General features: G+C 60.3%; 2 protein-coding genes across 4 annotated transcripts in view; both read right to left on the reverse strand.

The window, feature by feature from the left end:
- Positions 1-191: 191 nt before the first annotated feature.
- NOP56 (NOP56 ribonucleoprotein) lies at positions 192-3544 on the reverse strand. Its single transcript, XM_083862379.1, has 10 exons — positions 3495-3544; positions 3177-3266; positions 2850-2964; positions 2599-2760; positions 2216-2414; positions 1768-1955; positions 1539-1690; positions 1257-1357; positions 932-1080; positions 192-452 (listed from the first exon to the last, which is right to left on the reverse strand). The coding sequence occupies exons 1-10, from the start codon at positions 3495-3497 to the stop codon at positions 301-303; spliced, it is 1311 nt and encodes a 436-aa protein (XP_083718505.1). The 5' UTR covers positions 3498-3544; the 3' UTR covers positions 192-300.
- Positions 3545-4375: 831 nt separating this feature from the next.
- The window catches only part of DCTN1 (dynactin subunit 1), a 50147-nt gene continuing 40877 nt past the window's right edge, over positions 4376-13645 (reverse strand). For 2 of the 3 annotated variants that reach the window (XM_083861388.1, XM_083861389.1), the window contains exons 15-29: positions 13430-13598; positions 12271-12339; positions 11798-11860; positions 10960-11109; positions 10080-10241; positions 8985-9116; positions 8731-8859; positions 8226-8368; positions 7779-7945; positions 7364-7378; positions 6905-7038; positions 6239-6428; positions 5587-5663; positions 5079-5168; positions 4376-4597 (exon numbers count right to left, since the gene is read on the reverse strand). In XM_083861388.1, coding sequence (XP_083717514.1) covers positions 4460-4597; positions 5079-5168; positions 5587-5663; positions 6239-6428; positions 6905-7038; positions 7364-7378; positions 7779-7945; positions 8226-8368; positions 8731-8859; positions 8985-9116; positions 10080-10241; positions 10960-11109; positions 11798-11860; positions 12271-12339; positions 13430-13598 — 1828 coding nt within the window. In that variant the 3' untranslated portion in view covers positions 4376-4459. The remainder of the gene's footprint in view (positions 4598-5078; positions 5169-5586; positions 5664-6238; positions 6429-6904; positions 7039-7363; positions 7379-7778; positions 7946-8225; positions 8369-8730; positions 8860-8984; positions 9117-10079; positions 10242-10959; positions 11110-11797; positions 11861-12270; positions 12340-13429; positions 13599-13645) is intronic. The other variant, XM_083861390.1, reaches the window with a different exon arrangement.

Below are 13645 nucleotides of genomic sequence, written 5' to 3' on the forward strand. Positions count from 1 at the left end.
CAGGATGGCACAGTGACATCACCTCCGACACGGGCCCTCACCTTCATCCCCCCAGCATCTCACCATTATCTTGATCACCCCAGGATCTCACCATCATCTTCACCACCTCCTCCATCATCCCAGCACCTCCACCACCTCCCATTCATAACCTTCATCTCCCCCAAAACCTCCCCTCCATCATCATCATCATCACCCCAACACTTCCATCATTTTTATCTCAGCACCTCATCTCCATTTTCATCTCTCCCAAGACTTCACCTCCTCCTCCTTCATCTCTCCCTCCCCACTCTTCTTCATCCCTCAGCACCCCCTCCTCCTTTTCCTCCTCACCTCCACCACAGCCTCCTTCATCACCTCCAGGTTCTTGCGGGGCGGCTCCCCGGTCTCGTAGAAGGCCAAGCGCTCCTCCACCTGCTCCCGCAGCTTGTCCCCAAAGACACTGGTGGGGACCTCTGCAGGGAGGGGACAGGGGGTGCTCAGCACTCACCCTGCACCTCCAAATCCCTCAGAGTCACCCCCAAACCCCCCATGCTCTGCTCAGCCCAGAGTCATCACCATTCACACGGGGTGAGATGCTGTTGACGAAAAATATTCCCATCATGGCAGAGCGACCCTGAATTCCCTCCTAAGTGTCCACCTGGGCATGGGGTGACAGTGGCCACTCTGGCCATGTCTGTGCCCCCCTAAAACCCTCCAGGAGAGCCCTCCCAAGCCCACCTGAGAATAGTTGATGCCTAAACCCCCCAGAGCCCTCGTGCTCTGCTTAGCCCAGAGTCATCACCATTCACACGGGGTGAGATACTGTTGACGAAAAATATTCCCATCACAGCAGAGCGACCCCGAATCCCATCTAAGTGCCCTCCCCGTGCCCACCTGGGCATGGGGAGTGACAGTGGCCAGTCTGGCCATGTCTGTGCCCCCCTAAACCCACCTGAGAAGCAGTCGATGCGTGAGGCGATGGTGCACTTGTTGGCCAGGTACCGCGAGATCCGCCCCTTGTTCTTGGCGGCCGCGCGCCCGATGAAGGTGGAGTGGAAGATGAGCCCGTACTTGGGGGTGTTCCCCCTCGTTTTCAGCGCCCTGCGAGGGGCCAGGGGGGTGGTCAGCACCCCCTAAACGCAGCCCCCACCCACGGACAGCCCCTCCCCAGCCCACTCTGCTCCGGGGGTCGCTCAGACTGGGGCCGGCTGCTCACACTCTGGGGAGTCACAGCCGTGAGCCCGCGCCTGCCATCACCGTGACCACCCTGGTGGTACCTGAACAGCGCCTTCTCGGCACCCAGGATCTGCACCGTCGACGCCGGGTACTTGGCCAGGTTGGTCAGGCTGCCGGCGTGAGAGATGAGGCGAGCACCCACCTAGGGGACAGTAGGAGGGGGTTACAGCTGGCACTGAAACCCCTGAGGGGACACCGAGTCCTCTATCAGCCGGGGATCAGCAGTGGAAGTGTCAGCAGCACAGCTCAGTGGATTGACAGATTCATTCTGACATCATCTCCGCGGCTGGGGAGGTGACAGGGGGGACAAGGAGGACACTCACCACCTCGCCGATGAGGGCAGACAGGCTGGGAGCCACCTGGCTCATCTTGGAGCGCAGGTACTCCTGCAGCCCCTTGCGGTAGTCGGACAGAGAAATGACACGGCGGGAGAAGCTCTCGATGTTGATGAGGTCCAGGGGGGAGATGTCCATCCCTGGGGGTAGCAGGGGATGAGTGGCAGCACTGACCACGTGGCCAAGCCCCCCTGGAGCCCCTCAGAGCCCCTCTCACCCATGGAAGAACGCGAGGCCTCCAGGATGGTCTGGGCCTTGGCGCTGTCCATGACGATCTCCTCCAGCCCTTCCAGGCTCTCCTCGCTCAGCTCCCGGCGGTTCCCGATGAATTTGGCCACCCGGCAGTACATGGAGTTCTCAGGGACAATCTTGATCAGCTCGGGGAAGTGGTACCCGTACCACTCCCTGTGGGGACAGGGACACGGTCACTGCAGCCACCCTGACCCCACCATGGCTCTGTGTGTCCCCAGGTCACCCCACCACATTCCTAGTTGTCCCCCCAGGTCCGTGCCATGGCCCTGTGGCCCGGCCATTGGCCCTTGGGGAGCTGCTGTCCCTCCCCGGTCTGTACAGGCGGCTGGAGCAGTGACAGCTGCCTGTGGTAAGCATGGGGAGGGGGGACCCCCAAACCCTTTAACCCCACCCCCAGATGTGTCCCCACTGACCGGACACGCATGGAGAAGGTGTTGATGTCCTTGTCCAGCTGGTCCAGCAGGCTGATGGACTGGATGATCATGTTGTCCACCCTGTGCACGTTGAACTTCACCTTGGCCCGGGAGTAGCTGTGGCCGAGCCCCAGCTGGGCCTTGGCCGCCGACTGCGCCGTGAGGCCTCGGACCAGGGCTGGGAAATGTAACCGGATCCCTGCGGGGACATGGGGGTCACCACGTGGGGACAGCGGTGCCACCGCCTGGACACTGAGCTGCCAGCACGGGACACCTCATAACAATGTCACCAGGTCCCCCCACTCCTCACCCTTCCCAATTGAATCCCGGCTAATCCAGGACCCCACCGAGATTGTCCCCCTGTCCCCCCTGTCCCCACTCACCGCGCATGAGCTCGGCCACGACGCCGCCGGTCTGGCACTGCACCCCCAGCTCCTCCAGCACGGCCGCGCCCATCTTGGCATCGCCCACCCCCAGCACCACCTTCTTCCTCTTGGGCGGCAGCGCCGTGTCCAGCAGCAGCCGCAGGTCCTCGTGCAGGACTCCTGCGGGACACGGCGGGGTCAGGGCGGCCCGGAGGGGTCCCCGCGGGAAGGGCGGTCCCGGTGCCCCGGCCCCGCGCTCGCTCGCTCACCCTCGGACACGGCGTTCATGTTCTCCAGCGCGCTCTGCGCCGAGCGGAACGGCGAGAACGCCACCAGCTTCACCACGTTGAGAAACTTGCCCAGCGTGAGGACGCTCTCCTCCACCTGCGGGGGGGGAACTCCGGTTATAACCGGGCACGGGGAACGACCCCCGGAGTGCCCCGACCCCTCCCGGCACCCTCAGCCTTCCCCCGCTCCCAGCACCCGGTCCCGGTGTGTCCCCTCCTGCCCTTAACCCCCTGATCCCCGTTATCGCCCTTCCCCAGCCCGTTCCCAGCCCCCCCCGGCTCCGATTCCCGCTCTCCCTGTCCCCGTACCTGCGGCAGCAGGAGGCCGATCTCCTCCACCTCTCGCACGGCGAACACCGCGTACCCGGCCGCATGTTCGAACAGCACGTGGAGCAGCACCTGCGGCACCGAGGGCTCCGCTCACCGGGGGCGGCGCCGCGGCCGCGCTCCCGCCCATCCCCGCGCCCGCCGCCCCACCGGAGCGCTCAGCCCAGCTCGGCCCGGCCCCATGCGGCTCCCCCGGCCTCCCTCCGCTGCCGGCCCGTCCCGATGCGGGCGGAGGGGATTCCTGGGCCGCCTCCCGCTCCCGATGGCGTTGGATGCGGCCCGGGCCCGCCCCTCACTCACCATCGTCCTCCTCCCGCCGCCGCAGCAGCCCGGAACTGACGCCTTGTTCCCGCCGGAACCCCGGGTCCTTCACCCTCCACCAATCAGCGCCCACTGCGCCGCGCCCTCCGCCAATCACCGCGGGTCGCTCTCCATGAGCCCGCCCCGCAGCCAATCAGGCAGAGGAGGGGCTGATCCACGCCCCCTCGGCGGAGCCTGCCAATCAGAGCCGGGAGGGGCCTCTTCCTCCCGCCTTTTCCTGCGCGCCGGCCAATGGGAGCCGCGAGCGGGCGCCCCCAGCCCCGCCCCTTCCCTCCCGCGCGCCCCGGTCCCGCCCCTTCCCCGCGCGGTTTGCGGCGCGCGCGGCCGCACGTGGCGGGACCCGCCACCCACAAATGTCCCCTCGGTGCCATCCCGGGACCCCGAAACGGCCCCGTGTCCCTCCCGGGGCGCCCAGAGCTCTCCCGATCCCCTCCTGGGACCCTCAGTGCCCTTCAAGTGTCCCCCTGGTCCTACCCGGGACCCCCAAATGTCTCCCAGCGCTCCCGGTGCCACCTCAGGATCCCCAAATGTCCCCGTGGTTCCATCCTGGGGTTTTCTGTGACCCTCGGGGTCCTCTCAGTCCCTTCCCGGGACTCCCTGTGACCGCCCCGGTCCTCTTTAATGCTCCCCAGTGTCCCACCCTAAGCCACTCGTGTCCCCCCAGTGCCCCCCAGTCCCCTCCCGTGTCCCCGCGGTGTCCCCTCGCAGCTCCAGGCGCAGGAAGCACATCCAGGGAAGTTTTATTGGATGTCGGGAGCACGGGCCGCAGCCCCGGCCCCGCGGGGGTCCCGGGGGGGGTCTGTAGTGTCCGAGAGCAGCGCGGGGGGCCCGGATCCCCCCGGGGGAAGCGGCTCCGGCTCCCACCCGCGAGCGGGGCCGGGCTGGGGGAGAAGCGGAGAGTCCCGAGGGTGGGGACAGCGGGGTTGGGGTCCCTCGGGGGCGGCTCAGGCGACGAAGTGCTGGCGGAGGTGCTGGAGCAGGTCGGGGGTGAGCAGCACCCGGTGGGCCTGGCCGTGGCCCGGAGCACACGGGATCGTCACCCGCCCGCACAGCGCCGGGCCCTGCGCCTGCTCCTGCTTGGCCTGCGGGGACAGCGACACGCCCTCAGTGTCCCCACCCCGCCACCGTGTCCCCAAGGGGCCCCAGGGATGGGATGTGGTGGCTGTTGTGGGTCATGGGGTGATGGGGTGGAGCAGGGGGTCATCATCCACTGGATCCCTTGGGAATGGGGGAATCCCTTGGGGATTGGGGTTTGTCAGAACAAAAATTGGAGATCAGGAACAGGAGTCCCTTGGGATTGATTGGGGCCCCTCAGGAATGGGAATTTCTTGTGATTGGGGTCCCTCAGGATAGAGGGTTCCTTGAGATTAGGATCCCTCAGGATTGGGGTCCCTCAGAGTTGGGGGGCCCTCAAGAATGGGGGATTTTTGTGATTGGTGTCTTTTGGAATTGGGGTTCTCTCAGGAATGGGGGTCCCTGGAGATTGGGGGACTCCTTTGGGATGGGGATCCCTCAGGATTGGAGCCCCTTGGAGCTGGGGGTCCCTGGGGACCGGGGTCTCACCTTCAGGAAGGAAGAGGACGGGAAGGTGCCGAAGGTGGTGGAGACGCCGGCGCCCGGCTGCTGCTGAACCATCTCCCTCAGCGTGTCGTCCTGGGGGGCACAGCAGGGTCACCCCAAAACCCACCCCATGGAGACCCTCACCACCCCCTAGACCCCCTCACCCACCCCATGGAGACCCTCACCACCCCCTAGACCCCCTCACCCACCCCATGGGGACCCTCACCACCCCCTAGACCCCCTCACCCACCCCATGGAGACCCTCACCACCCCCTAGACCCCCTCACCCACCCCATGGGGACCCTCACCACCCCCTAGAGCCCCTCACCCACCCCATGGAGCCCTTGCCCGCCCTGGGCACAAGGCAGAGGGGTCAAACCCGACTGGTTTGGGAGAACAGGAATAGGCAGCACCTTGTCCCCTCAGTGCCACCAGCCCCAGCCTGGGGGTCTGGAGGGCTGGGCTGGGGGTGCCACCAGGTCCCCCCACCCCAGGGAAGACCCTTCCTCACCTTTAGGGCGTCGATGGAGTTCTTGAGGGCACAGAGCCGGGCTGTTTGCTCCAGCAGCCGCGCTGATGAGCTCCTCGCTGCGGGAAACGGGAAAAGAGGGATGAGCCATGGGGGACACAGACATAGCTCAGCAGCTGTGACCCCTCGGGTCAGCACCAGGGGGTTTGGTCTCCTCAGGCTGGTACCAGGGGGTTTCAGGGGATTTAATCTCCTCAGTTTGGTACTGGGTGGGTTTTGGGGAATTTTGACCTCCTCAGGTTGTTACCAGGAGATTTCAGGAGATTTTGACCTTCTCAGGTGGGTTTCAGGGGGTTTGATTTCCTCAGGTTGGTACCAGGTGGGTTTCAGGGGGTTTGATTTCCTCAGGTTGGTACTGGGTGGGTTTTGGGGAGTTTTTACCCCCTGGATTAATACCAGGGGGGTTCAGAGGTTTTGGGGGGCTCCCCAGCAGGAAGAGGCTGAGCCCCTGAACACTGACCCACACCCCCAACACACAATGGCCCTGAGGGGGACAGGGCTGGGCACAGGACTGTCCCCCTCAACCCAAACCCCCCAAACCTGAACATTGCTGCCAATCCCTCTGTGGGCAGAAGGACAACACAGAGGTGCCACAACCCGCCCCCAACCCCAAGGAATTTTATGTGGGACCTACTGGATTTGCTCTGCCTCATGTCCACCACCTTGGCGTTGGCGCTGAGCTGGTAGAGGGTCTCCAGGAGCTGCGTGGTCTTGCGGTAGAGGCTCTGCGTGGGCAGCCCCTCGCCTGGCCGGTCCCGGGCCACGGCCACCCGCGGCACCTGCAGCGGGGCCAGGCTGGCCAGCTCCATCTTCATCTGGGCACCCTGGGAGCCAAAAACCGCAGTGAGGGACAGGGGGAACAGGGAAATGCCAGGAAAAGGCCTTGGGATGCCCATGGAAGTGACAAGGGGCCTGGACATTCGGGTGGTTGGATTTGGGAGCTGTTAATGAGCTGTTACATACTGCCCATGAATTAATAGCCATTATAATAGTTGGTTAAGTGGATTATCTGCTGCTGTGCCTATGGGGTGTTCATTAATCAATGAATCAATGAATCAATCAGGTTCAGTGGTCTCTGGACTGAGGGGACCAGGGCTGGCAGGGACATCACCAGCACCCTCAGTTCCTCCAGCATTTCCAGCTCCCAGTGCTGACCCCGCTCTCAGCCCCTTCCCCTGGAGCCCTCCAGATCAGAGCCTGTTCTCCAGCTCATTCCACATCCCACATGGATCACATCCCACAGGGATCACAGCCCACATGGATCATATCCCACAGGAATCCCATCCCATTCCCCCCTGACCTTGAGCAGGTTGTTCTCGTTCTTGAGGTGTTTCAGGGAGAGCTGGAGGGCGTCGATCTGCTGGAGCAGGAGGGGTGAATCCTTCACCTGGACGGGTCCAGAGCCACCTCCCGGCACCTGCCCGGCACCGACACCTGCCAAGGGACGCCCACGTCAGCAGTGTCACCCGTGATGTGGCACAGGGACATGGCCTGCTGTCACCAACACCTGGCACCTCCCTGGAGGAGTCCCACCAGTTCCCAGTGCCCATTCCCGAGGGTCTCCAGGTAGGAGTCACCCCACTGTGAATCCACCACCGTTCCATGCTCATCCCTCCCTTCCCAACCAGGGCCAGCAGCATCTGAGCAGGACCTGGATCCTTCCCTGGCTCCCAAACGGAGCTGTGTCCCAGGGTTTGGGTGTGCTGGGATTTCATTTCCCTGCCATGCACTGGGGGCTGCATGCAGGGTGTGTCCGTACCTCGCTGCTGTTCCTCTGCAGCACAGGGAGAGGGGTCAGGAGAGACAAGAAAAATCAGGATTAAAGGCCCGGATTGGGTGGGAGAAGAGCTGTGGCTGGAGCAGCTCTGGGCTCCCACAGCCACATGTGGGACTGACCCCATTCCCAGCAGCTGGGAGTGACCCAAGCAGGACCCCTGCAATGCTCCCCCAGATCCAGAGGTTTGGCACAGAGCTCCCAGGCTGCTCCTGCTCCTTTGGGAATGAGAATGTGCCAGCAACATTCCTGGAAGCCAGCACTGGGGGAATGTGGCTGTGGCTCCATGAGAGCCAGGAGCTGCTGTGGGAGCAGCATTTTCCCAAATTCCTGGTCACTCCTGTGCCAGGAGGACAGCCCAGCCCCATTCCAGCCGTGTCCAGGGGTGCTGGTCACTCACCCCCGGCGATGCCGGACACGATGGAGGCCACGCCCGAGGCCGGGGCCCCCCGCAGCCCCTCAATCGTCCTCTTGGACTGGTTGTTCAGGCGCTGCTTCAGCTCCACCTTCTCTGACTCCAGCTGGTCAATGTCAGCCTGGAGAGCGTCCATGGTCTCCTCAAACTCCCTGGGAAGAGCAAACGGAGGGAGGTGTGAGGCCAGGGATGCTCGTGGTCCAGGATCCCTCACCCTGTCACTCCATCCCTTTTCCCCAGTCCCTCTCCAGTTCTCCTGGAGCCCCTTTAGGCTCTGGAGGGGACTCTCAGCACACCCTGGAGCCTTCCCCTCTCCAGGTGAACATTCCCAGCCCTCCTAGCCTGGCTCCAGAGCAGAGGGAATCCAGCTCTTGGAGCAGCTCCGTGGCTTCCTCTGGATGAGCTCCACCAGCTCCACACCCCCAAACTCACTTCTCCTTCTTTTTGAGCAGCGTTTGGGTCTCATCCAGCTTGGTCTGGATCTTTTCCACGCGGTCATCCGCGTCCTTGGATGCGCTGTCCAGCTTCTTCTCCAGCAGGCTGAGCCTCACATTGGCCTCGCTGAGCTCCTCACCCTGGAGCAGCAGGGAGGGAATCAGGGAGCCCCGAAATCATCATCACCCACGGCTGGAACCCACAACAGCTCCCAGCTCCCACCCTGTGCACCCCAGGACACGGTGGGGGTGAGATCTGGATGGCAGCACCTCCCTGCCCATGGGAAAAACATCCCCAGGAGATCGGGATGGGGCTTGGGATCAGCATCTCCATGGGTAGGAAGTCACCAGGAGTGTGGAGGTGAATCCCACAGCAGCCAGGAAGGTGGGGATGGGTGAGGGACAGGCAAGGATTGATAAGGAACAGTCAGGGATGGGTGAGGGACAGGAAAGGATGAGTGAGGAGGAGCCAGGAATACAGGGATCAGTGATGAACATCTCACCTTGATCTTGAGGGATTTCTTCAGCTCCTTGATGACCGTCTCCCTGTCCTCCAGCTTCAGCCCCAACCCCTCGGCGTCCGTGATCTCGGCCCGGAGCGCGGCCGCCCGGAGCTCTGCCGGCGGCGTGGGCTGGACCAGCAGCACAATCAGGATTTTAGGAACAATCCCAGACATTGCAGCTGCCCAGCTCCCTGTCCTGGTCACCCACAGCCCCCTGGTGACCGTGGGCAGTGACAGAACAGAGCCTGACTCACCTTGTTCTGCGGGCGGTCGGCGTCGTACTCGCCCTCCTGCATGGCCGTGGCCATCTTGTTCATGGTGGCCATGAGGATGCTGCAGGACTGGCGCAGGCACTCGTAGGGATTGATGCCCTGGGAGCCATAAATCTGGGAAAGATGGGAAGGATGTGGGTGGTGGCCCTGGGCCAGGCTCACAGCCCCTGACCCACATCCCACAACTGGTGTTTCCCTCTGACGGTCAAGGATGTTCCTCTGATATTTAAAGGTGTCCCTGTAATGTTTAAGATTTCCCTCTGATGTTTAAGATGTTCCTCTGATGTTTAAGGGTGTCCCTCTGATGTTTAAGAATCATCCTTAAAATCCACATCCAACACAAAACCATCAACCAATCCAACCAACAAAATGCAAAAAATCCCACACACAAAAATCAAAGTAACACCGAACAGAAGTGGATGATTTACAGAAAACCCACCCCTTGTCCCTTCACCACAATTACACCAAAATCAGCACAAAATCCAGAGACACCACACCCATTGGGCCCAGGGAAAGAGATGGAAAAGGCTCTGAAGAGATGAGGGGGCTCAGCCTGGAGAAAAGGAGGCTCAGGGGGGACCTTCCCTCTCTCTTCACGATCATTCCCTATGAATGGGGATGGAATGTGGGAATATGGTCGAGATACCCCAAAACACCTGGCAAAAACCCCACCACATCCCCTCAGCAAGACCACGGAGCTGCAAGGGTCAGCAGAGGGCAAGGCACCGTGCACATGTGGCATTCCCTGGCTGCGTTCCAGCTGGGAATAGGGAAGCGAAGGGAAGGGAAGGGAAGGGAAGGGAAGGGAAGGGAAGGGAAGGGAAGGGAAGGGAAGGGAAGGGAAGGAAAGGAAAGGAAAGGAAAAGAAAAGAAAGGAAAGGAAAGGAAAGGAAAGGAAAGGAAAGGAAAGGAAAGGAAAGGAAAGGAAAGGAAAGGAAAGGAAAGGAAAGGAAAGGAGAAAGGAGAAAGGAGAAAGGAGAAAGGAGAAAGGAGAAAGGAGAAAGGAGAAAGGAGAAAGGAGAAAGGAGAAAGGAGAAAGGAGAAAGGAGAAAGGAGAAAGGAGAAAGGATGTCCCACCTGCTCGCTGACTTTGAAGGCCAGCTCCTCGAGGCGTGGGGCCGGCAGCCCCTCGTTCTCGGCCAGTGGCGCGATCAGCTGCGCCCCGGCCGCCGCCACCTCCTGCAGCACGGCCACCACCCACGTCAGGTGCTTCCGGCATTCCAGCAGCGTGTCCGACACCTGGCAGGGGAAAAACGAGGTGAGAGGGAATGGCATGGACAGTGTGGGCTCCTGGAATCCACATGTGCTCTGGGATCGTCACTGGGATTGGGGAAAATAACGGGAAGGTGGAGGGAAACAGGTCCTGAGTGAGAATCCAGGTGTCCATCTGAGATGGGAACACAAAATCCAGATGACATGTCTGTGTTCAGAGAAGGAGCTCCAGGAGTGGCTGAGGGAACTGGGAAAGGGGCTCAGCCTGGAGAAAAGGGGGATCAGGGGGACCTTGTGGCTCTGCACAACTCCCTGACAAGAGGGGGCAGCTGGGGAGTGGATTTGGGATCTTATCCCAGGGAACGGGACAGGAGAGGGAATGACCTCAGGCTGTGCCAAGTTGGATATTGGGAAAATTCCTCCCGGGAAGGGCTGTCCCACCCTGGCACAGCTGCCCAGGACAGGGGGAAGTCCCCATCCCTGGGGGGATTTAACATCCACATGGATGTGGCACTTGGGGACATGGTCAGTGATGGCCTTAGCAGTGCTGGGGCTGTGGTTGCACTCAGGGATCTCTGAGGGATTTTCCAACCTAAACCAGTCCCCGATTCCATGATCTCAGCTCAGCTCCCACCACTTTCCTCTGCCCTGAGCTGCTGCCCAGCTTCCCTGGGGCATCTGCTGCCCGCCCAGTGCATCCCAGAGCTCGCAGTTAGTGCCTGAGGGGTGTCCCTGCCCTGCCCACCTGCGCTCCGAATCCCAGGGCCGCAGGAATTCCCGGCGCGTCCGTGCCCGGCATGCGGCGCCGGATCTTCTTGCAGAACTGGCGGATGTCGCTGCACGACGTCTCCAGGTCCTTGAGCAGGATGGCCAGGTCGGCTGCCTCCTGCCCGGCCTGGGGACACAGAGGGACCTCAGAGGGACATCGGGACATGGGGACCTCAGGGGGACACGGGGACAGAGGGACATAGGGACACAGAGGGAGCCTAGAGAGAGGGACCTCAGAGAGACACAAGGAGAGAGAAGGACCTTAGAGAGACATGGAGGGACATGGGGACCTCAGGGGGACATGGGGACAGAGGGACATGGGGACACAGAGGGAGCCTAGAGAGAGGGACCTCAGAGGGACACAAGGAGAGAGAAGGACCTTAGAGAGACATGGAGGGACATGGGGACCTCAGAGGGACAAGGGACAAAGAGGGGCATAGGGACAGAGGGACTTAGACAGACCTCGGAGGGACATGGGGACAAGAGGGACTGTAGACTGAGGGACCTCAGAAGGTCACAGGAAGGGAGAGGGACATGGAGGCACCTCAGAGGGACACAGAGACAGAGGGACCTGGGGACACAGAGGGACCTTAGGCAGAGGAGCTCTGACAGACACAGGGACAGAGAGGGACCTCAGAGGGACATGAGGAGAGAGAGGGATTTTAGAGAGACATGGAAACAGAGAAGGACATCACACAGAGGGACAAGAAGAGATCTCAGACAGAGGGACACGGGGACAGCAGGAAACTGGCATGTGCCCAGCCATCCTGGCAGGTGCTACCTGGAGGAAGATCCTACCTGGAGGAAGATCCTACCTGGAGGAAGGCCCGCAGCCGGCACACCTCCACCCCCATGCAGTCCAAGGCACTCTGGGTGAACTGTGGGCACAGACACAGGGACCCTGAGCAAAAGGATGGGGACAGAGACAGGAGGGGTCCCAGGAATTCCAGGATGGACCCTGCCACCACCCCAGGATGTTCAGGAGCAGGGAAACGGGCTGAGGCAGTCAGGTAACTTTTGGTCTGTTTTGGTTTTACCCAGGGGGTGCAGGATGCTGGTTCTTCCCTTGGGAAATCTGGGATACAACCCCCACCCTGGGACATGAGGGTGTCCACATTCCCATTCCTGCTCTTATCACCCCCATGTCCCCATTCCCTGACCCCAGTGCCACCACTGGGGAAGAGTGGCTGCACTGGGGAGTGGCAGCAGGGGCACCTCCCCTCCCACAGGGACCCTGGGGGACACAAAGGTGGAAAAGAGGGATCAGGGAAGGGCTGTCCCCACTCACCTTGATGTGGTCGGCCAGCTGCAGGGTGCAGTCCTCAGCCTGGTCGGCCAGGTGGATGCTGTACAGGTGCTGTGGGAATGGTAGGATCAGCATCCATGGAAAAATCCAATGTGGGAACACTCAAAAAAAAACCCCAAATTTTGAGGGTTTGGGCCGTTTTTTTTTATATGGAAGTAACAACAGTGCCCCAAAAGAGCTGGTGGTGCTTAATTCCACAGGTCAGCAGCATGGAAGGAAGGAATGTGGGACAGGAAAACCACATCCCCCAGGGACACAGAGCAGGGGACACAGCCACAGTCACCTGGGTGACAGCACCCAAAGCAAAGGGCTGCCAAAAGGAGCAAAATCCCACCTGATCCATGGGCCAGGGGCTGGATATACAACAGGTGAGGTGTCACCTGCTCTTGGTTTTTTAACTTGGGATTCAGGTGGTTGAGTCTTTGCTCTCTGAAAGCTTGTATTAGATGTGAGAACGAAATGGAGTTTTTAAGGTTTTGTTTTTCAAGAGTTTTTGTGTTATTATTTTATATTTTATGATTTTTTTTGTGTTTAGCTGAGGTCTGAACAGTAGCTCGGACACGAGATGACTCTTTCTGGACGGGAGGTTGCTGCTTTCTTATACAGATAATTACGTGTCTTTTATTTACAATTACATGTCAATACTTATTACTCATACTAAAAGGATTATTTCTACTTTGACTTAATTCCTTTAAACTACTGGTTATTTCTACTTTGACTGAATTCCCTTAAACTACTTTGTGCCACTGTCATATCAGAAAATGGAGACCAAAAGAGAAGAACTTAGGGCACCGCCCTAAATCTTCTATCTTGTCTTAATTCAACTCCATTTTAAAAACCTAAACTTATATAATTTTCCACCCTGTGCTGAGCTAAACTACTGTTTTTCATACTTTTGTGACCTGCAATTGTTTTCTCAATGTTGCAAGTTTGGCTGTCAAAGACAGTGTCATCCTGGGTTCTGTGCCAGGGTCTACTACAACCCCTCTAAAGATTTCAAATTTCAAACCCTCCTGTACAGATCTCAAACCCTCTTGCTCAGGTCTCAGACATCTCTGCTGAGGTCTGTGACCTTCCAGGGCGACCAAAAGGACTCCCTGGACTCCGACAACCTGCCCCCAGTGTCACCCCCCAGCCCCACCTGGTAGTACTTGATGGCTTTGGTGAGCGGCTCCACGTTGACGGTCTCGTCCAGCTGGTCCTTGTGGAGCAGCTCGATCAGGAAGTCCAGGGAACGCTCGTGGACGCTCATCTCGGGGTACAGGGTCCCCACCTTCTTGTACACCTCCACACTGCAGCGGTTCAGGGCCCTGAGGGGATGGGGACACAGGGGATGGGTGCATCTCTGGGCAGGACG

This window comes from Zosterops lateralis (assembly GCF_965231275.1).
Source record: "Zosterops lateralis genome assembly, chromosome: 5".
Lineage (NCBI taxonomy): Eukaryota > Metazoa > Chordata > Aves > Passeriformes > Zosteropidae > Zosterops > Zosterops lateralis.